This window comes from Bos grunniens, chromosome 29 (genome assembly GCF_055505025.1).
Source record: "Bos grunniens cultivar Pamir isolate PY7600 chromosome 29, Bosgru_T2T1.0, whole genome shotgun sequence".
Taxonomy (NCBI): domain Eukaryota; kingdom Metazoa; phylum Chordata; class Mammalia; order Artiodactyla; family Bovidae; genus Bos; species Bos grunniens.
The window spans coordinates 24,236,879-24,261,629 of NC_141193.1; the positions used below are offsets into that span (position 1 = coordinate 24,236,879).

Consider the following 24,751-nt stretch of genomic DNA (forward strand, 5'->3'; position numbering starts at 1 on the left):
GTCCATGGTCCCAATGAGAGAACTATCTTTACTTCTCAGCTCCCTCTCAGCTCCCTCAGAGGGGCTGGTCACACTGCTGAATAAATATAGTAACACACATGAACACACACACATATTGTGTCCTTTACCATTGAGCATGGAGTCTAAAAACTAAAGGTTCCAGGAGGAGATTCACGCTGTTGACAACTCTGCTAAACAGAGATAAAATAATCCTATCTTGTGACAAAACTTGGTAGTCATTTCAACAGAATATTCCAAGGTGCCCACCCAGTCACCTTTGGGGCTTTAGAGCTGGGATGCTAATGGAGTGGTTGATACCAACAGAGGGAAGCTGAGCAATTTCTGAGGTAAACATAAATTGCTTTTATAAGCAACAGTAATGACCTCTATGCATCTTCCCTATAGCTCAGACGATAAAGAATCTGCCTGCAATGCAGGAGACTCGGGTTCAATCCCTGGGTCGGGAAGATCCTCTGGAGAAGGAAATGGCAATCCACTCCAGTATTCTTGCCTGGAGAATTCCATGGACTGGAATTCTGGAGCCTGGCAGGCTACAGTCCGTGGGATCGCAAAGAGTCGGACATGACTGAGTGACTAACACTACTACTAATAATGACCTCTATGACCTTCAAGCCTCAGAAAACTGGCCACAAACCATTTCTAGTACCAAGACCAAAGATATCAGTACATTTCTAGGCATTGTTGCTGTTGTTTAATCTTTAAATTATGTCTAATCTGTGCAGCCCCATGGACTGTAGCCTGCCAAACTCCTCTGTCCATGGGATTTCCCAGACAAGAGTACTGAAGTAAGTTGCCATTTCCTTCTCCAGGGGATCGTCCTGACCCAGAGACTGAACCTGCATCTCCTGATTGGAAGATACATTCTTTACCACTGAGCCACCTGGGAAGCCCGTTATTTTTGGCACTGTTTGTTGTTCAGTCACTAAGTCATGTCGGGCTCTCTATAACCCCATGGTCTGCAGCACACCAGGCTTCCCTGTCCCTCACTGTCTCCTGGAGTTTGCTTAAACCCATGTCCATTGAGTCGGTGATGCTATCCAACATCTCATCCTCTGTCACCCCCTTCTTCTCCTGCCCTCAATCTTTCCCAGCATCAGGGTTTCTCTCCTTTGTATCAGGTGGCCAAACTTTAGCATGGGTTATACTCAGATGAGCCTGTAGCGATAACAGGTCTCACTGAGATGCTGTGTGCTCCCTGTGTTCCTGACACCCATCCCTTCCTTGACCATCTTTGATCAATAGTTCAGCTTGTGCCCTTGTAGGACTCAGCCCACATCAAAGTCCAGTCTTGAAGCACTATCAACGTAGCCTTGGAAAAAAACTGATTTCAAATTCAAGTAACCTCCGACAGAGATCAGCAAACTATGGCTTGTGGGGAATATCTTGCCTGTAGCCTATTTGTGTAAATGGAATTTCACTGGATCAAGCCTTCTCTTTTTTCATTCATTTGTGTTTATTCATTCATTCTATGCCTGTTTTCATGCTACCATAGCAGAATCTTGTATTTGTGATAGAGACCCTCTGGTTCCCAAAGCCTAAAATACATACTGTCTGGACCTTTAGAAAAAATATTTGCTGATGCCTGGTCTCTGAGATGGGGGAAATGCCACCAGTTTGGATCAGCTAGAGTTGCTTCCCCATTCTCTTTATTGCAAAAAGATCTTTACAACTGTCATAGATATATTTTAAAAATTAATTTAATATACAAATGAGGAGGGGAAAAAAGTCAGCTTTACCCACAAGTGACTAGTGACCTCCTTCTGAAACGATCTGGCCCCCAACCAGTTTCTTCAGGGCGCCCTTGACATCTTTGTTTCTCAAAGTATAGATTGTGGGGTTCAGCATGGGAGTGATTACACTTGCAAAGATTTGCACTGGAGTGACCAGCACCTCACTCAAAGACGGCTGGGTATAGACAAGAGCACAGGGCCCAAAGAACAGAGTGACCACAGAGAGGTGGGAGGCACAGGTGGACGCCGCCTTGTGCCGCCCCTCAGCCGAGTGCATCTTTAGCACTGCAGTGACGATGCGCAAGTAGGAGCAAACAATGAGGAGGAAACAGATCATGGGAATGAGGCCAATGTTGGTGAAGCTCACCGTCTCAATGACGAGTGTGTTACTACAGGCCAATTTGACAACAGGAAAGATGTCGCAGAAGAAATAATCTATCTCATTAGACCCACAGTATGGCAATTCGAAGGTCAGTGTAGTGAGACTTGTGGCATGGAAAGAGCTAATAGCCAAGGTGCCAGCCACCAGCAGGGCACACGCCTGACGGTTCATGATGATGGCATAACGCAGCGGGTGGCAGATTGCAGCAAATCGGTCATACGCCATCACCGTGTAGAGCAGAGACTCCGTGCAGCCTAGGAAGTGGTAAAAGAAGACCTGGGACATGCAGCCATCCAGGGAGATGACCCGGCTCTTCACCAGCAGGTTGGCCAACATCTTTGGGGTGCTCACAGAAGAGAAACCAATGTCCAGCACAGAGAGGTTACAAAGAAAGAAATACATAGGAGTGTGGAGGCAGGAATCAGACACCACAGCTAGCAGGATAAGCAGATTTCCTAGCAGAGTGCAGGCATAGAAGATGAAGAACACCACAAACAGCACAACTTCTTGCCCCTGGGTTCGAGGGATGCCCAACAGGATGAACTCTTTAACCAAAGTGTGATTCCTTATCTCTGTAAAAGTTAGATTTTTGTCCTGGAAAGAGGGGAAGTGACAGTAAGTTAATGACCCACAGCACCAAAATCCGCAGCTTGCTACCAATAGATTCATAAAAGGAAAGACGATCATAGGTTCTATTCATGGAAGGATAATGCTTATTGTGACTGAGACATCAAGAATAGCAAATACCCCAGAAGGAGGTGCCGTCTCTGAGGTGAGGACTGAAGGCAGGCTGGTATATGGACAGACATTGTTTTATTATTATCAGAGAGAGAGGAGCAAGTGACAAAGAGAGTAGAAGCCTTGAAAACTGATGAACGAAAAAAAAAAAAAAAGGAAAGGGAAGGAAAACAGAGTAGAGAAAAGAAAAGGAAAAAAATGAGGCATGTTTATAGTTTACAGAGAATTTTTATGACCATTCTCGAGTTAAGCCTTAATAGAGTCTGATAAGGGAAGATCCTCTGGAGAAGGAAATGGCAACCCACTCCAGTATTCTTGCCTGGGAAATCCCACTGGCAGAGGAGCCTGGTGGGCTACAGTCCATAGGGTCACAAAGAATGGAACACGACTGAGTGACTAAACAATAACAGAGTTGTATATATAAGATAGGAATAATATTTCTATTTCATAGATGATGAAATTATGATTCAGAGAGATTAAGTAACTTGTTGAATTTCTCATATATAACTCATGGAAGATCCAGAATTAGACTCCAAGGATTCTAAATCCATTATACCGTAATTGGAAAAGAAGAAAAATAATTATGGAAATGCAGATAAGATAAAATATTATTGTATTTTCTAAACTGAGAGGACAAGACAATGTGGCTTGGTCATTCATTTTTTTAAATTTAGATTTCTCCATAAACACCTTTGCCAAGTTGTCACTGAGTCCCTCCTTTCCAATTTTTGTCTCACTGTGCTCTTCCTGTCTATTATTGTTAAACATTGCAGACAGTTATACAATGAGAGCTGTTACCCTGCATTCCTTATTCTATTTCTGTCAGTGCACTTATACATTTCATGAACTTTCAAAGCAACTTTGAGAACACTGTGATCTGAAATTGAATTATTCACATGTGAAGCTAAAAAGACGTTTTCACACTGGTTTCTGTTATTTAGTGCTGAAAACATTTTTTATGTCTTTTTTTATGAAAACACAGGTTCCTACATATATAATTTATAGGTGTCCAGTTTTATAGTTTTAGTATTCACCCATCACCCAAGCCTATCAAAACATCTTTGTGTATTTGGACTGTCATCAAAAATACACAATACACTGTATTCTTTCCAGCATGCCCTTCCTTTAATCATAAGGTGTTGTATAGTGTCCACATTTTCATCTACATCCATATGGAAGATATTGGTAAAAGAAACTGCCTAAAATGGCAGTAAGTTTTTCTTTACTAAAATATTTGGATATATTATGTATCCTATTTCTGATCTAAGTAGGGAAGATATATGGATCAACTTTTATAATTCTTTTAATTTAACTAAATTTGAGTATTCCAACTAGCATTGCACAAATGTACATACAAAACATTTTCAAAAACTATGGATAAAGTAAATCACTGAAAATAAAGAATATTTCATAACATTCTGGAAAGGTTTTTTTGTATTCTCTAAAAGAGATTCAGAAATAACAAATTTCATGAACTATCTGAAATAGGATACTTTTTGCTCCCGAAGCAACCATATGAAATCAGATGAACTTAACATCCTAAACAGTTTTTTTTTTAATATGCAAAGGGAAAGCAACTTTTAAGAGTAAAATCAAGACTAACATGTGTGATGAGTCAGAAATTAATCAGAAAAACAGATTATTAACTTTAAGGGATCTATCTTACACACATCCTTCAGCTTTTTTTCTTCATTGCCTCAGGGAATAATAAGATATCTAAAATTTTATGATAAAATAAATCATAAAAGTTTATTTAGACCATGCCTTTTTTAGATAACATGTTTTGATTTTTTTTTCATTGAAGTTTTGAATAAAAAGAATACATTCTATTGATTCTATTGATCCAAGAGCAGAAAGGGGACAGTTTTCAAATCAGAAAAGAGAAATTATAACATACAATAAAACAACATTAGCAAATGTTTAGACATTGAAAAAACCCTCATTCCTATAATGCTAAATTATTCTCTTAATTCAACATGGTGGATGGTAGTGCTATTCAATGAAATATGGAACTAAGTGAATTATAGAATGAAAATCTATTTTTAAGGTAAATAATATAATTGTTCCTGTATCTATTGACTTTGAGGAACCTATGGACCAAGTAATTGATGATGTCCAAAGTGGAGTTGAATGCATGACTCTGAAACCAAAGAGAAGTTCAGGGCTAAAGATGTAACCAAAAAATGGAAGATTGCTCCTTGCATTTAGGAAAATATAGATGAGTACAAAATACAGAACACAAGAGAGGAACTGGGAGCACTTGAGAAGTCTAGGGAATTATGAGTCCTGTCTTCATTCCTTCCCCTCACCACTCCTCACATTATTATCTGATTTCAACGTACTGCTAAAAATCAGTAAATTAAATAAATAATAACTAATAATCAGCCCTTTATATACATTAACATATTTAATCCTCTTAACAACCATCTGTAGTAGTTGTATTATTATTCCCCATTTACAGAAGAGTAAATGGAATAATAATTTGCCACATTACTTACGATTGAAAATGAAAGTGCCTCAGAAGAGTAAACTGCATAATAGAAGATTAAATAATTTGCCACGTTACGTATGATTACCAGACAGTAATTTCTGACACTCTCTCTCCCCGCCAAAATAGAGATCTGGTGAGGTGTTTGCTAAGCATGAGTCACCTGATTACAGTTGGTCTATAATTATTTCTGAATTTTTAAAAGTCTCAGTCCAGGTTTCATGTTGTTGAAAAAGAAGCCTCATGCAGTTGTAAGGCTGTAAAATGAGTCAGAAAATAAAATGGATAGAAAAAGGACTATCAGGCTGTGTTTACTCTGTGTATAATAGCATTGACGTGAATACCAGGAAATGACATACCAAGCAATGTCAGTCATTTGAATGACTCTCCAGGGACAAGAACACTGTAAATATATTAAAGTGGTTATTTTAAATTTCTTCTCTCAAAATTCATGAGAACAGTTAGGCCAGTGAACAATTTAACAATCCAGGAGCCCAAATCATAATGTTCTAATGAATAATTCTATGGCACAATTCCTTAACTGTAAACATATCTTTATTATCATCATACAAAGGAGAGCCATAGAGCTGACATATACTATAACTAATGCAGAGTAAATCCTACGTGGCTAAACCTGGAAGGAGACAAAAAGATGAACTCAGTTTGTGTCTCGAATCGTAAATGAAAAAATAAAGGTCAAGAGAGGACAAAAATGCCCAATGTCTTAGATTCAGGATTAGAATTTAGGTCCAGGGTATGTTGTGGTTAATCTGAATCAGTTCTACCTAATCCCTTGACATCATTTTCACCATGTCATATCAGGGGGATGGGGAGGGAGATACACACAGACATACACACACAGACACATATTTTTTTCTGGGAAAATGTCCATAAGTATTTTTGGGTTCTTAAAAGGGGTCACAGCCATCAAAATGATGAGCAATCACTACTTAGACTAAACTAGAAAAATGACACATAATGTCTATGACTGAAAAGGTTAAGAACTAAGGTGAAACAAATATATTTGTGTTTATATTCCATAACAAAGAGTGAAAATGTCTTAGCATCTACTTAAAGCAAATGGGGAAAAAATAGAATAAGGAAGTTACATGGCAGAAAGGGCAGATAGGAGTGAGAAAGTGATAGGAAAAGATACAGGGAAAAAGAAAGGAAACTATATGTTATAATAAACATGTAGGCTTATACCATCATAAAAACAGAGTTGTGGTCCAGGTCAGTACAGTTTTACACTTCTCTGTTCTTCTGGTGTCTCTTATGGACGCTTTTATGGTCACCTTGTCAAGAAAGGATACAAACTGGCTTGATCCTGGGGTCTTTAGGCTTGTGGTGTGGCTGTGGTTCTTTGCTTGAGCTGGTCAGGGTCTGTGCAAATAGATTCCCAATCTAGAGCTCATTGAATCATTGATCCTTTCTCTAGGCTCTAAAACCTCCTCAAGAGTGGGTATCAGAGGCTTAAATAGAACTGGCATCTCCTACAGCCCAGATTATTGTATCCAGCAAGGATCTCATTCAAGTATGAAGGAGAAATCAAAAGCTTTTCAGACAAGCAAAAGCTGAGAGAATTCTGCACCACCAAACCAGCTCTCCAACAAATACTAAAGGATATTCTCTAGACAGGAAACACAAAAATGGTGTATAAACTCGAACCCAAAACAATAAAGTAAATGGCAACGGGATCATACTTATTAGTAATTACCTTAAACGTAAATGGGTTGAATGCCCCAACCAAAAGACAAAGACTGGCTGAATGGATACAAAAACAAGACCCCTACATATGTTGTCTACAAGAGACCCACCTCAAAACAGGGGACACATACAGACTGAAAGTGAAGGGCTGGAAAAAGATTTTCCATGCAAATTGGGACCAAAGGAAAGCAGGAGTCACAATACTCGTATCAGATAAATTAGACTTTAAAACAAAGGCTGTGAAAAGAGACAAAGAAGGTCACTACATAATGATCAAAGGATCAATCCAAGAAGAAGATATAACAATTATAAATATATATCCACCCAACATGGGAGCACCGCAGTATGTAAGACAAATCCTAACAAGTATGAAAGGAGAAATTAACAATAACACAATAATAGTGGGAGACTTTAATACCCCACTCACACTTATGGATAGATCAACTAAACAGAAAATTAACAAGGAAAAAAAAAAAAAAAACATGTATCTATAAAGTTCACTAAAGCAAAGCACAGTAAAATGAGGTATGGCAATAAAAGGCGTTAAATTTATCAAATAAAAAAAAAAGTGCTGAAAAATTAAAGCTGTCAATTCTGTAATAGATATTCATTGAAAGTATCTTTTGAAATGGGGGTGAAAACACCTTCAGAGAAATGAAAGCTAAGGAAGCATGCACGAGCTATAAAAAATGATAAAGTCCTTTATGAATGATGATAATATCAAAACAAAACTTGGAAATACAGGAAGGAGTAAAGAGCACTACGAACAGTCAATACATGGATAAACATTAGAAACTATTCTCAATTAACAAGGAAACACAAACTTTAAACGATACAATAGACCAGTTAGACCTAATTGATATCTATAGGACATTTCATCCCAAAACAATGAATTTCACCTTTTTCTCAAGCGCACATGGAACCTTCTGCAGGATAGATCACATCCTGGGCCATAAAGCTAGCCTTGGTAAATTCAAAAAAATAGAAATCATTCCAAGCATTTTTTCTGACCACAATGCAGTAAGATTAGATCTCAATTACAGGAGAAAAACTATTAAAAATTCCAACATATGGAGGCTGAACAACACACTGCTGAATAACCAACAAATCACAGAAGAAATCAAAAAAGAAATCAAAATTTGCATAGAAACGAATGAAAATGAAAACACAACAACCCAAAACCTGTGGGACACGGTAAAAGCAGTCCTAAGGGGAAAGTTCATAGCAATACAGGCACACCTCAAGAAACAAGAAAAAAGTCAAATAAATAACCTAACTCTACACCTAAAGCAACTAGAAAAGGAAGAAATGAAGAACCCCAGGGTTAGTAGAAGGAAAGAAATCTTAAAAATTAGAGCAGAAATAAATGCAAAAGAAACAAAAGAGACCATAGCAAAAATCAACAAAACCAAAAGCTGGTTCTTTGAAAGGATAAATAAAATTGACAAACCATTAGCCAGACTCATCAAGAAACAAAGGGAGAAAAATCAAATCAACAAAATTAGAAACGAAAATGGAGAGATCACAACAGACAACACAGAAATACAAAGGATCATAAGAGACTACTATCAACAATTATATGCCAATAAAATGGACAACGTGGAAGAAATGGACAAATTCTTAGAAAAGTACAACTTTCCAAAATTGGACCAGGAAGAAATAGAAAATCTTAACAGACCCATCACAAGCATGGAAATTGAAACTGTAATCAAAAATCTTCCAGCAAACAAAAGCCCCGGTCCAGACGGCTTCACAGCTGAATTCTACCAAAAATTTAGAGAAGAGCTAACACCTATCCTGCTCAAACTCTTCCAGAAAATTGCAGAGGAAGGTAAACTTCCAAACTCATTCTATGAGGCCACCATCACCCTAATACCAAAACCTGACAAAGATGCCACAAAAAAAGAAAACTACAGGCCAATATCACTGATGAACATAGATGCAAAAATCCTTAACAAAATTCTAGCAATCAGAATCCAGCAACACATTAAAAAGATCATACACCATGATCAAGTGGGCTTTATCCCAGGGATGCAAGGATTCTTCAATATCCGCAAATCAATCAATGTAATACACCACATTAACAAATTGAAAAATAAAAACCATATGATTATCTCAATAGATGCAGAGAAAGCCTTTGACAAAATTCAACATCCATTTATGATAAAAACTCTCCAGAAAGCAGGAATAGAAGGAACATACCTCAACATAATAAAAGCTATATATGACAAACCCACAGCAAACATTATCCTCAATGGTGAAAAATTGAAAGCATTTCCTCTAAAGTCAGGAACAAGACAAGGGTGCCCACTTTCACCATTACTATTCAACATAGTTTTGGAAGTTTTGGCCACAGCAATCAGAGCAGAAAAAGAAATAAAAGGAATCCAAATTGGAAAAGAAGAAGTAAAACTCTCACTATTTGCAGATGACATGATCCTCTACATAGAAAACCCTAAAGATTCCACCAGAAAATTACTAGAAATAATCAATGACTATAGTAAAGTTGCAGGATATAAAATCAACACACAGAAATCCCTTGCATTCCTATACACTAATAATGAGAAAACAGAAAGAGAAATTAAGGAAACAATTCCATTCACCATTGCAACGGAAAGAATAAAATACTTAGGAATATATCTACCTAAAGAAACTAAAGACCTATATATAGAAAACTATAAAACACTGGTGAAAGAAATCAAAGAGGACACTAATAGATGGAGAAATATACCATGTTCATGGATTGGAAGAATCAATATAGTGAAAATGAGTATACTACCCAAAGCAATTTATAGATTCAATGCAATCCCTATCAAGCTACCAACAGTATTCTTCACAGAGCTAGAACAAAGAATTTCACAATTTGTATGGAAATACAAAAAACCTCGAATAGCCAAAGCGATCTTGAGAAAGAAGAATGGAACTGGAGGAATCAACCTACCTGACTTCAGGCTCTACTACAAAGCCACAGTTATCAAGACAGTATGGTACTGGCACAAAGACAGAAATATTGATCAATGGAATAAAATAGAAAGCCCAGAGATAAATCCACGCACATATGGACACCTTATCTTTGACAAAGGAGGCAAGAATATACAATGGATTAAAGACAATCTCTTTAACAAGTGGTGCTGGGAAATCTGGTCAACCACTTGTAAAAGAATGAAACTGGACCACTTTCTAACACCATACACAAAAATAAACTCAAAATGGATTAAAGATCTCAACGTAAGACCAGAAACTATAAAACTCCTAGAGGAGAACATAGGCAAAACACTCTCCGACATACATCACAGCAGGATCCTCTATGACCCACCTCCCAGAATATTGGAAATAAAAGCAAAAATAAACAAATGGGACCTAATTAACCTTAAAAGCTTCTGCACATCAAAGGAAACTATTAGCAAGGTGAAAAGACAGCCTTCAGAATGGGAGAAAATAATAGCAAATGAAGCAACCGACAAACAACTAATCTCAAAAATATACAAGCAACTCCTACAGCTCAACTCCAGAAAAATAAACGACCCAATCAAAAAATGGGCCAAAGAACTAAATAGACATTTCTCCAAAGAAGACATACAGATGGCTAACAAACACATGAAAAGATGCTCAACATCACTCATTATCAGAGAAATGCAAATCAAAACCACTATGAGGTACCATTTCACACCAGTCAGAACGGCTGCGATCCAAAAGTCTACAAATAATAAATGCTGGAGAGGGTGTGGAGAAAAGGGAACCCTCTTACACTGTTGGTGGGAATGCAACCTAGTACAGCCACTATGGAGAACAGTGTGGAGATTCCTTAAAAAACTGGAAATAGAACTGCCTTATGATCCAGCAATCCCACTGCTAGGCATACACACTGAGGAAACCAGAAGGGAAAGAGACATGTGTACCCCAATGTTCATCGCAGCACTGTTTATAATAGCCAGGACATGGAAGCAACCTAGATGTCCATCAGCAGATGAATGGATAAGAAAGCAGTGGTACATATACACAATGGAGTATTACTCAGCCATTAAAAAGAATACATTTGAATCAGTTCTAATGAGGTGGATGAAACTGGAGCCTATTATACAGAGTGAAGTAAGCCAGAAAGAAAAACATAAATACAGTATACTAACGCATATATATGGAATTTAGAAAGATGGTAACAATAACTCTGTATACGAGACAGCAAAAGAGACACTGATGTATAGAACAGTCTTATGGACTCTGTGGGAGAGGGAGAGGGTGGGAAGATTTGGGAGAATGGCATTGAAACATGTAAAATATCATGTAGGAAACGAGTTGCCAGTCCAGGTTCGATGCATGATGCTGGATGCTTGGGGCTGGTGCACTGGACGGCCCAGAGGGATGGTATGGGGAGGGAGGAGGGAGGAGGGTTTGGGATGGGGAACACATGTATACCTGTGGCGGATTCATTTTGATATTTGGCAAAACTAATACAATTATGTAAAGTTTAAAAATAAAATAAAATTAGAAAAAAAAAAAAAGAAACTATTCTCTTTTCTTAATTTCTTCATGGTAAACTATCAACATTATATTGTGAAATTTTTCAGAAAAAAAAAAAAAAAGAATATGGTAAAAAAAAAAAAAAAAAGAACTGGCGTCTCTAAAGAACCAGATTCCATGAAGTCTGTTTTAAGTCCCTAAGGCTTACAGATAACATCATTTTCTCCCTAATTAGTTTAAGGAATCTAATACTGTTTTTGTTTTGTTTTGTTTTGTTTTGTTTTTCAATGAGATGTAGCCAATTGGTCTCTGTATTGAAGATGATGAAACTTTTGCCAAGGACCATTCTGGAAGAGCTACCAGATACGCTGGAAAACATTCAACTTATTATCTATGAAAAGTAAAGACCTAATCCTACATTAAAGTTTTCATTCCTGACATTTAAAGTCTCAATGGTTGGTTCTTCCTCAGAACAATTATAGTACCTCAGAACAATTATAGTTCATAATTGCTGCTTGGTACTTAAAGTGTAAGATTTTGAACCATAACATCTGGGTTTAAATCCTGACCACACAATGACTGGTGTGTGAGAATGAACAAGTTACTCAAATTGTCTGATGATCACCAAATTTCTTTATCTGTAAACCTGAGATGATAATACCTCTCACATTATAGTCTTATGAATTTCACATGAGATAATGTATGTGCAAATTTGACTTTGAATTGTAAATCTTTCTGTAAATATTAAGAATTAGCACTATTTTAATTATTTTCACATAATTAGTATGATTAAAAGTGGCTGGAATAATGTGTTAAAAGGACCTAGACTATTGACTTTTTAATAACAAATTTCTTGAGATATAATTCACACATCATAAAACCCACCATTTAAAGTATACAGTTCTTTTTAATGGCTGAGTAATACTCCATTGTGTATATGTACCATGCTTTCTTATCCATTCATCTGCTGATGGACATCTAGGTTGCTATTACTCAGCCATTAAAAAGAATACATTTGAATCAGTCCTAATGAGGTGGATGAAACTGGAGCCTATTATACAGAGTGAAGTAAGCCAGAAGGAAAAACACCAATACAGTATACTAATGCATATATATGGAATTTAGAAAGATGGTAACAATAACCCAGTGTACGAGACAGCAAAAGAGACACTGATGTATAGAACAGTCTTATGGACTCTGTGGGAGAGGGAGAGGGTGGGAAGATTTGGGAGAATGACATTGAAACACATAAAATATCATGTAAGAAACGAGTTGCCAGTCCAGGTTCGATGCACGATACTGGATGCTTGGGGCTAGTGCACTGGGACAACCCAGAGGAATGGTATGGGGAGGGAGGAGGGAGGAGGGTCCAGGATGGGGAACACATGTATACCTGTGGCAGATTCATTTTGATATTTGGCAAAACTAATACAATTATATAAAGTTTAAAAAAAAAAAACAATATTCCAAGGCCAAAAATAAATAAATAAATAAAGTATACAGTTCAGTGATTTCACAGTTTTGCCACCAATACCACAATCCAATTTTAGAACATTTCTATCACATTAGAAAGATCCCTCATGCCTACTTGCAGGCATTGCTTCTTCCCATCCCTCACTCTAGGACACCATAATGTGCTTTTCTGCTGTTATGGACTTGTCTTTTGTGCACAGTTCATGTAAATACAATCATACACCATGTAGCCTTTTGCATCTACCTTCTTTCATTTGGCATAATGTTTTCAAGGTTCATCTACTTCATAGCACCTACCAGCACTTCATTCCTTTTATAGCCAAAAAATTGTGCATGGTGTAGATGTAGTACATTTTTTACTAATTCATTACTTTATGGGTATATGGGTTGTTTCTGAGGTTATTAAGTTTACTGCCTCAGGAATGCAGATAACCTCAGATATGCAAATGACACCACCCTTATGGCACCTTTATGGCAGAAAGCAAAGAAGAACTAAAGAGGCTCTTGATGAAAGTGAAAGAGAAAAGTGAAAAAATTGGCTTAAAACTCAACTTTCAGAAAACTAAGATCATGGCATCTGGTCCCATCACTTCATGGCAAATAGATGGGGAAACAATGGAAACAGTGACAGACTTTATTTTGGGGGGCTCCAAAATCACTGCAGATGGTGACTGCAGCCATGAAATTAAAAGACGCTTACTCCTTGGAAGGAAAGTTATGACCAACCTAGACAGCATATTGAAAAGTAGAGACATTACTTTGCCAACAAAGGTCCGTCTAGTCAAGGCTATGGTTTTCCCAGTAGTTGTGTTTGGATGTGAGAGTTGTATTATCAAGAAAGCTGAGTGCTGAAGAATTGATGCTTTTGAACTTGGTGTTGGAGAAGACTCTTGAGAGTCCCTTGGACTACAAGGAGAGCCAACCATTCAATCCTAAAGGAAATCAGTCCTGAATATTCATTGGAAGGACTGATGTTGAAGTTGAAGCTCCAATAATTTGGCCACCTGATGTGAAGAACTGACTCATTGGAAAAGACCCTGGGAAAGATTAAAGGCAGGAGAAGGGAAGAACAGAGGATAAGATGGTTGGATGGCATCACTGACTCAATGGAAATGAGTTTGTGTAACCTCTGGAAGTTGGTGGTGGACAGGGACTCCTGGTGTGCTCCAGTCCATGTGGTTGCAAAGAGCTGGACACAACTAAGCGACTAAACTGAAACTGAACTGAACTCAGTTGTTCCTACTTCAGATTATTATTAATAGTGCTCTTATGAAAATTTATATATAAGTTTCTGTTTGACCATACGTTTCCAAATCTCTTGTGTATATGCCCAGAGTGAGATGCAGAATCTAGATTGTTGGTACTTCAACTTGAATTATATACAATCAGAAAAAAATGTTCTTATTGACTATACATTTTCTTAAGTATTGTTATCTCTAATTTGAAACTAGATGTGAATGGTTGCTTTCAACCTTTATATAGAAATAAGCAAAATAAATGCAAAAAATATACTATAAAACCTATAAAATCCTAAATGCACTGATTTGATCTAAATGATTATGTTGTTTTATGTGAAATCAAATAATTGATACTGAATTTAATCAAAGAAATATATTTATATTTGTGAGTTTTATGTGTCATTTATCAACTTGATTTTATTTTTTCTTAACTTTTTATTTTATATTGCTGTATAGCCTATTAACAATGTTGTGATATTTTCAGGAGAACTACAAAGGGACTCAGAAATACATATACATGTACCCATTCTCCCCCAAGCCCCTCTTCCATCCAGGCTGCCACATAGCATTGAGCAGAGTTCCCTATGCTATAAGGTAGGTCCATGTTGATTATCATTTTAAATTTAGCAGTGTGTACCTGTCTGTGCTGTAAAGAGCAATACTGCATAGGAACCTGGAATGTTAGGTCCATGAATCAAGGCAAATTGGAAGTGGTCAAACAGGAGATGGCAAGAGTGAACGTCGACATTCAGAGAATCAGCGAACTAAAATGGACTGGAATGGGTGAATTTAACTCAAATGACCATTATATCTACTACTGTGGGCAGGAATCCCTTAGAAGAAATGGAGTAGCCATCATGGTCAACAAAAGAGTCTGAAATGCAGTACTTGGATGCAATTTCAAAAATGACAGAATGATCTCTGTTCATTTCCAAGGCAAACCATTCAATATCACGGTAATCCAAGTCTATGCCCCAACCAGTAACGCTGAAGAAGCAGAAGTTGAACGGTTCTGTGAAGACCTACAAGACTTTTTAGAAGTAATACCCAAAAAAGATGTCCTTTTCATTATAGGGGACTGGAATGCAAAAGAAGTCAAGAAACACCTGGAGTAACAGGCAAATTTGGCCTTGGGATATGGAATGAAGCAGGGCAAAGACTAACAGAGTTTTGCCAAGAAAATGCACTGGTCATAGCAAACACCCTCTTCGAACACCACAAGAGAAGACTCTACACATGGACATCACCAGATGGTCAACACCAAAATCAGATTGATTATATTCTTTGCAGCCAAAGATGGAGAAGCTCTATATAGTTAACAAAAACAAGACCAGGAGCTGACTGTGGCTCAGATCATGAACTCCTTATTGCCAAATTCAGACTTAAATTGAAGAAAGTAGGGAAAACCACTAGATCATTCAGGTATGACCTAAATCAAATCCCTTATGATTATACAGTGTAAGTGAAAAATAGATTTAAGGGCCTAGATCTGATAGATAGAGTGCCTGATGAACTATGGAGGGAGGTTCATGACATTGTACAGGAGACAGGGATCAAGACCATCCCCATGGAAAAGAAATGCAAAAAAGCAAAATGGCTGTCTGGGGAGGCCTTACAAATAGCTATGAAAATAAGAAACCTGAAAAGCAAAGGAGAAAAGGAAAAATATCCCATTTGAACGTAGAGTTCCAAAGAATAGCAAGGAGAGACAAGAAAGCCTTCCTCAGTGATCAATGCAAAGAAATAGAGGAAAACAACAGAATGGGAAAGACTAGAGGTCTTTTCAAGAAAATTAGAGATACCAAGGGAACATTTCATGCAAAGATGAGCTCGATAAAGGACAGAAATGGTATGGACCTAACAGAAGCAGAAGATATTAACAAAAGGTGGCAAGAATACACAGAAGAACTGTACAAAAAAAGATCTTCATGACCAAGATAATCACGATGGTATGATCACTCACCTAGAGCCAGACATCCTGGAATATGAAGTCAAGTGGGCCTTAGAAAGCATCACTACGAACAAAGCTAGTGGAGGTGATGGAATTCCAGTTGAACTATTTCAAATCCTGAAAGATGATGCTGTGAAAATCCTGCACTCAATATGCCAGCAAATTTGGAAAACTCAGCAGTGGCCACAGGACTGGAAAAGGTCAGTTTTCATTCCAATCCCAAAGAAAGGCAATGCCAAAGAATGCTCAAACTACCACACAATTGCACTCATCTCACACGCTAGTAAAGTAATGCTCAAATTTCTCTAAGCCAGGCTTCAGCAGTACGTGAGCCATGAACTTGCAGATGTTCAAGCTGGTTTTAGAAAAGGCAGAGGAACCAGAGATCAAATTGCCAACATCCACTGGATCATCGAAAAAGCAAGAGAGTTCCAGAAAAACATCTATTTCTGCTTTATTGACTATGCCAAGTCTTTGACTGTGTGGATCACAATAAACTGTGGAAAATTCTGAAAGAGATGGGAATACCAGACCACCTGACCTGCCTCTTGAGAAAGCTATATGCAGGTCAGGAAGCAACAGTTAGAACTGGACATGGAACAACAGACTGGTTCCAAATAGGAAAAGTTGTACATCACAGCTGTATATTGTCATCCTGCTTATTTAACTTATATGCAGAGTACATCATGAGAAATGCTGGTCTGGAAGAAGCACAAGCTGGAATCAAGATTTCCGGAAGAAATATCAATAACCTCAGATATGAAGATGACACCACCCTTATGGCAGAAAGTGAAGAGGAACTAAAAAGCCTCTTGATGAAAGTGAAAGAGGAGAGTGAAAAAGTTGGCTTAAAGCTCAACATTCAGAAAACGAAGATCATGGCATCTGGTCCCATCACTTCATGGCAAACAGATGGGGAAATAGTGGAAACAGTGTCAGACTTTATTTTTCTGGGCTCCAAAATCACTGCAGATGGTGACTGAAGCCATGAAAGTAAAAGACGCTTACTCCTTGGAAGGAAAGTTATGACCAACCTAGATAGCATATTCAAAAGCAGAGACATTACTTTGCCAACAAAGGTCCGTCTAGTCAAGGCTATCGTTTTTCTAGTGGTCATGTGTGGATGTGAGAGTTGGACTGTGAAGAAGGCTGAGCACCGAAGAATTGATGCTTTTGAACTGTGATGTTGGAGATGACTCCTGAAAGTCCCTTGGACTGCAAGGAGATCCAACCAGTCCATTCTGAAGGAGATCAGCCCTGGGATTTCTTTGGAAGGAATGATGCTAAAGCTGAAACTCCAGTACTTTGGCCACCTCATGCGAAGAGTTGACTCATTGTAAAGGACTCTGATGCTGGGAGGGATTGGGGGCAAGAGGAGAAGGTGACGACAGAGGATGAGATGGCTGGATGGCATCACTGACTCGGGGGACATGAGTCTCAGTGAACTCTGGGAGTTGGTGATAGACAGGAAGGCTTGGCGTGCTGCGATTCATGGGATCACAAAGAGTTGCACATGACTGAGTGACTGAACTGAACTGAACCTGTCCATCCTAAACTATTCGAGGTATATTCAATCATCCTTTGAATTATCTTTCTTACCCTTGCTGTAATCTTGCTTCTTTTAAAAATGAGCTTTTAACTTATCATCAATATATTATTTTTACCAGCTAATTAATTTAAAGGGATTGCAGAAATTCGATTTGGGGGGAAATCTAAAGGGGTCTCCAGTTTATGATGAGGGGAGTCTCCATGGGATGATGATGTTGGATGTCAATGTTAGATAACAATGTTGTTGGGTGACCATGGTAGGAAAAGGTTACTTCCAGCAGATGTCAGGGCAGATAGAGTTGACCAAACACCATCACAGGTCACAGTACATATCAGAGGAGACCACAAGAAGGTGTATCAAAGTGGAAAAATGGACATCCCTCTTTACCAATGCTGTAGTTTGTAGTCACAGAGCTCAGAATCAACCCTGGAGAAATGAAGGATGAGGGTAGAAAGTTCAAAATTGACTAAGTTTGTAACTTGAATATAATAAGTGTAACTTGAATCTCATTGACTTCAATGTAGCTAGGATATTTTTCCTACCAACCATTTGGCAGAAATGGAGGTGCAAGATAAAAATAAGCTAGGTATGAAAAAACAAAGGAAGTTACATTTTGTGCATCTGAGTTTGTCCCATAGGAGCAACAGTTGCCCACTATATATCTTCTTTGTATGTTTGCATGAGTGTTCAGTTGTGTCTGACTCTGCAATCCGATGGACTGTAGCCTCCCAGGCTACTCTGTCCATGGCATTTCCCAGATTTGTTACTCGAGTGGGTTGCCCTTTCCTCCTCCAGAGGATCTTCCTGAGCCAAGGATCGAACATGTGTCTCTTGTGTCTCCTCCATTGACAGGCGGGTTCTTTACCACTGAGCCACCTAAGAAACCCACTTACATGTTTGAAATGACCTTAAATTGTGACTCCCCAAGAGATACATAGAGATGTAAGTTATATACATGTATCTGGATGTGGTCAAGGACCTGATAATATGATGGCTAGGAATAGAATTACGGGTGGAAAATAATAGGCCTAATTATGTTCAATGGACTTTGAAAATTATTCAGCCAGTGCAATTTTACTTGCAACATTTTCTCTGACCTTCAAGCTTACACCTCATTTCAAAGGGCTCAGCAAACCAGCTTCAGTCAGTCGCTGACTTACAGGGTCCTCTGGAAAGTTTCCATGGAAACCAAATGCAGAGCAGAAGGAGAGCATGGATAGCCTAACAATTAATTTCAAGCCTGCTGTTTCTCTTTTTCCTGACCATATAGCCAATGCTTTTAGCATGGCTTTTGCCAAATGAATATAAATAATACCATGCTACAAACATTGAAAATACTATAAAATACTATATTAACAGTATACAATAAAAATAGAACATATTACTATATATATATACAAATGAATTATACATATATGTATAGTATACATTGTATGTACGTACCATATTATACATAATAATAGCTGCTATATTATAAACATATAACACAATATTAAGCATTATATATTACTGATTTTTTTTTTTTTTTTTTTGCTAAAAAGGAAAAAAAACTAATGACTTTTCTATTTCTCTTGACATTTCTATGCCTTAACCACTCCTAGATTTTCCTCTTACGGCCATCCCCATTCTCAAATTTTTAAATCCTACCAGCCAGCAATACACATTTCATATGTGATCTTCTCTTTTAGGCTCACCCTGGTATTCCCAGACCAAATAAACCTCTCTCATTTGAACCCACTTCATATTTTAATTACATTTTTGACACATAATACTTAATTTGTTTCATAACTAATTACATAAAGACCTCTGCCCAAATCAGCTTTTCTTTCTGTTAAGTGACTTAACAGTGACTCAATGAATGTTTGCTAAATTAATACATCAGTTAATTAAAATAAGAGGAAATCAACTTAGACTTCAGATCCCTTGGAGAACAGAACTCCCAGTTTAGTGCCCTCACTTCTGAGCACTCAGTAAGATACAAAGACCTCTTTCCTCTTTTCTAGGAGAGGTATTTATATGAGGGATCTCTAAGGTCCCTTCCACCTCAACAGTTCTATTTGATAATCATGATCTAAAAATAAGATCTAACTATGTTGCATTTAGACTATCTTTTCATGTGGACCCTAGTCTAAATTTCTCTCTTTACTTCTGCTCATCATTTGCTTCCCAGTAGATAGACTTAGCTCTATAAATAATAAACTGGCCAGAGAGTTGAGGACCAGGCTATGTACAGGCATCACTTACTAAAGTATATCCAATTCAATATTAAAAATAGTGATAGACTTTCAGCTGTGCTCAGACTCTGTGCTGAACCACTGCATGGGACACAAAGACGGGCTTAGTGGTACAAGATATATGAGACATACAGTACCTATTCTCAGAGAATTCACCAGCTACGAGGTGGAGAAGACAAGTATAAAGATAACTATAAAAACTATGGAGGAGGATTCAGGAGAACACATGTATGCCTATGGCCAATTCATGTCACTCTATAGCAAAAAACCATCACAATATTGTAAAGTAATTATCCTCCAATTAAAAGAAATAAATAAAATTTTTAAAACTTATTCTAAACAGACAAACTCAGTATAAGATTTAGATCCTAATTTAGATACCAATCCATCCTTTTAAGTGAAGCTGCATTGGAGAACAGAGTCCCTAACTTTTTCCTCACTTGTTCCATGTTATTTTATGTATGTTGTTTGGGCTCTCTGGATTCAGTTGCCTCATTATATATATAAAATGAAATCACTGTTTTCATTTTATATTGAAACTTTCATTTATATTGGTTAAATTATAAATTCATTTATAAAATTCATTTATAAAATTCATTTATAAAATGAAATTATAAAATTCATTTATATTGGTTAAATTAATTTATAATTTATAAATTTATATAATTTATAAATTATAAATTTATAAAATGAAATTATAAAATTCATTTATATTGGTTAAATTAATTTATAATTCATAAATTATATATAATTTTCATTTATATTGGTATGATCTTTAAGGTCTCATAAATTTCTATCTTCCTATGTCTTACAGGACTTAAGAATGTAGCTCTTTGTTTTCATAGAAATGGTTTGTTTATTGGCATCCCTAAAGGACTTTTATATTCACTTTAAAATAATGAATTTCATTCTGTTGGTATATTATCAGAATTATTGTTAGTTCCATTGATTGTATCATGTATGTGTGTGCATGCGTTTTGTGTGTGTGTATTTAAGGAAATTAAATATTCCTTAGCTCTCTCAAAATAACTAAGAATGTAAAATACTTCTAAATTTTGGGTATCAAAACTGCAGGCAATAACATGAGATACAAATTTTCATAGCAACTACTGATGGAAAGAACTAGCAAGTATCTGATTGATTTAAGCCATGAGAACTGTCAGGGCTGATAAACTGAACCTTCTGCATTCCATCTTAAAATTCACTCTGAGTGTCAGATTGCTCACCCTGGCCCTGCTGTTTGGTCTAACTGCCTTGCTTTAATTCTGCTTTTTATTAGGTGCTGGGCAAAGCCAGCTCTGAGCCCTGGAATGTGATTGAAAGATTCCAATGGTGCTTCTTTGAGATAAGAAGATTCCATGCTCAGAATATGTAGCCATTTGAAACTCTGAATTATTTTAACTGCTTTGTCTAGACCATATAATTGCATCATAACTGGCAAGTGACATTTTTATCACTAACTCTCACAAAAAGGTAATATCATAGAATCTCTCTCTTTTAATACAATAATTTAGGAAGAAATCAGTCTCACCTTAGAAATGCTAGAAAAACTGAGGTGAATGAAATTTTGCCTGAACGTGTGTGGAAAGTAGGCTGTATGTTTTGTGTGTGTGTGTGTGTGTATACACATACGCATATACACATGTATGTTACACTCACACTTAGTTCTTCCCTGGAATACTAATTGCAGAGAAAACCCAGACCATAAAACTAACAAGCCTTCTTGTACTTCCAGTATCAATTCCCAATCTTATTAATCCACTTGGCCCTGATATGCAGCTCTGAAGTGAGAACTAAAAATTAGAGGGCAAAAATAAAAGCCAAAGTCATAATGAGCAGGAGAAGTATCTCATAAGAGTGAGTACCTTTGAGATTAATTAACTAGAGAATTCTCTTCACAATGATTCCCTTAGAGAAATCTTACAGCTTGGCGTAAGTGGTAAGAAAAGTTTTATAAATGTGTTTCTTATCTGGAACTTTCCATTACCTCCTTTGGGAAACAAAGATCATTTCTGAGTCTCAAACAGTGATGTTAATAGGAATGAATATAGAAAGAGCATGCTGTTATCAGCAGCACAAATCATACGTTGGATATGGGAGGCATTAGAACAGATCTGGGCTTGGAAGTCTCGGTTTTCTAGGACTATGGGGACAAAATACTGAACCACAAATTGGGTGGCATAAAAAACAGACATTTATTTTCTCACAGTTCTGGAGTCTAGGAGTCTAAGATCAAGGAGACAGAAGGGTTGGTTTCCTCTGGGAGGACAAGGGACCCATTTCAGGCTCTGTCCTTGATGACTTGCCGATAGCCACCCTCTTGCACATCCTCATGCCGACATTCCTCCAACTGTATCCCTGGTGTCTCTTTGTATCTGCATATTACCTTTCTCATAAGGACATCAGTCATGTTGAATTGGGGTCCACCCTAAGAGCCTCATTTTAATTTAATTACTGCTTTAAAGGTCCTATCTCCAAATTACAGCCACATTCTGAGGTATGGGGTCTGGCAGGGGACAGTTAAGACTCCAACATGTGAATCTGGGGGGAAAACACAATTCAGTCTATAACAGAGAGTAAGTCAAACATGAAGAAGGCAATGGCACCCCACTCCAGTACTCTTGCCTGGAAAATCCCATGGACGGAGGAGCCTGGTGGGCTGTAGTCCATGGGGTAGCTAAGAGTCGGACACGACTGAGCAACTTCACTTTCACTTTTCACTTTCATGCATCGGAGAAGGAAATGGCAACCCACTCCAGTGTTCTTGCCTGGAGAATCCCAGGGACCGGGGAGCCTGATGGGCTGCCGTCTATGGGGTCGCACAGAGTCGGACACGACTGAAGCGACTTAGCAGTAGTAGCAGCAGCAAGACAAACATAGGGCTGGACGGCAGCCAAGGTACACATGACATGTATGGTTTTGAACAAGTTTTCCATGCTCAATCTCATATTTCTAAACTGTAAAATACAAAAATACAGTAATAACAAGTATTTAGCTCGTAGGGTCATTGAGTGAGTGAAAGTCACTCAGTCATGTCTGACTCTTTGTGACCCCATGGACTATAGAGTCCATGGAATTCTCTAGGCCAGAGTAGTGGAGTGGGTAGCCTTTCCCTTCTCCAGGGGATATTCCCAACCCAGGGATCGAACCCAGGTCTCCCACATTGCAGGTGGATTCTTTACCAACTGAGCCACTAGGGAAGCCCAAGAATACTGGAGTGGGTAGCCTATCCCTTTTCCAGGGGATCTTCCTGACTCAGGAACTGAACCAGGGTCTCCTGCATTGCAGGCAGATAGGATCATTACAAAAATAAAATGATATAATAATGCAAATAAACTAGTATAGTGCTTAGTACATGATAAATGCTCTATAAATCTCCATTTATCACATTTTCTTGGTCTCTCCATTCCTGGTGTAGCTTCAGTGCATCTTTTTCTGTCTACAGTTATAATTTAACTATTGTATGTCTGTTTTCTCCAGCAGGCTATGACATCATTTAGGTAAGATCATCTGTGTCTTCTTTATCTTTGCCTTGCCTACTCCTAGCAGAGTTATCTATCAGATGACATCTGAATGAGTGAAAATGAATAGGAATTTGATTCCATCTTTTATTATTACAAATTGTGCTAGGTTGACCCTCTGAGCTGTTACAACCAGGAAACTGAGGAATGGGAAGAGATCATGTAGACTCAGAGAGGCTTAGAAGGGTTTGTGTATGCACGTGTGTGTGCTTAGTTGTGTCCAACTCTTTGTGATCCTCTGGACTGTAGTCCACCAGGCTCCACTGTCCATGGAATTCTCCAGACAAGAATACTGGAGTGGGTTGCCATTTCCTCCTCCAGGGGATCTTCTTGACCCACGGGCGAACCCACATCTCTTATGTCTCCTGCATTGGAAGACAGATTGTTTACCACTGCACCACCTAGAAAAATTTGGGATATATTAAACTTAGAGCCATTTGAAGTGTATTTGAACCTTCCCCTTTAGACTCTTGTTTACTGAGCAGCAAAAAAATAAAAAGGTTTTTAAGAGTTTAAGAGAAGAGACCAACAAGAGTTTGTCTCTGATCCAGGAGTGATTGCTAGCTCACACCAGTGCCTGGAGGTAGACACAAGAGTGCTAGTCTGGTCTGGAAGTTTCCATGGCTGCTGTCTGATTTTGAGAAGTACAGAGGCAGGAATAAAGACTCCTCTCTATCTCTGCCCCCTTCTCATTTATCACCCTCTTTCCAGTGTCCTTCCATCCCTACGTCTCCGTTAGAATGTTTATTCTAGTCACTAGATTCCCCAAGTGTGATAGTAATGCTCAATCAGTTGAGCTGTGAAAACAAACTGTATTGAAACAGCACATTTTTCAACCTTCCCATATTTCAGCCAAAGCAAAAAGAAATGTGGGCATGGGGACCAAACTCAAATTCTTTCCATAAACAGAGAAGTCAAAGGTACAAAACAATGACATCTAGGGTGCCACATTGCCTCCTGGCTGTGCTGAGGAATACAAAACCAAGTCCAGATTTTCTGAAACAGCATCACAGTGCAGTCACGGCTCTGTGGATTCTCCCCATCTCCCCATTCCCCTTCACATGCTGCACATTTCCGGCCAGGACTGCTTCCCAGCTGAGCCTGGCAGACAGGGTTTGTAGAAAAGAAGTTCACTAGTCCCTCTGCCTCACTCGTGAGAGACCTGCCTCAGGTCCCAGCTACTTGGGCTTCCCTGGTAGCTCAGGTGGTAAAGAATCCACCTACATTATAGGAAACCTGGGTTCAATTCCTGGATTAGGAA

General features: G+C 38.0%; 1 protein-coding gene across 1 annotated transcript; it reads right to left on the minus strand.

The window, feature by feature from the left end:
* Nucleotides 1-844: 844 nt before the first annotated feature.
* LOC147342363 (olfactory receptor 10D3-like) lies at nucleotides 845-3,063 on the minus strand. Its single transcript, XM_086385101.1, has one exon. It carries the CDS (start codon nucleotides 2,818-2,820, stop codon nucleotides 1,768-1,770), a length of 1,053 nt encoding a protein of 350 aa, XP_086241227.1. The 5' UTR covers nucleotides 2,821-3,063; the 3' UTR covers nucleotides 845-1,767.
* Between the last annotated feature and the right edge of the window lie 21,688 nt (nucleotides 3,064-24,751).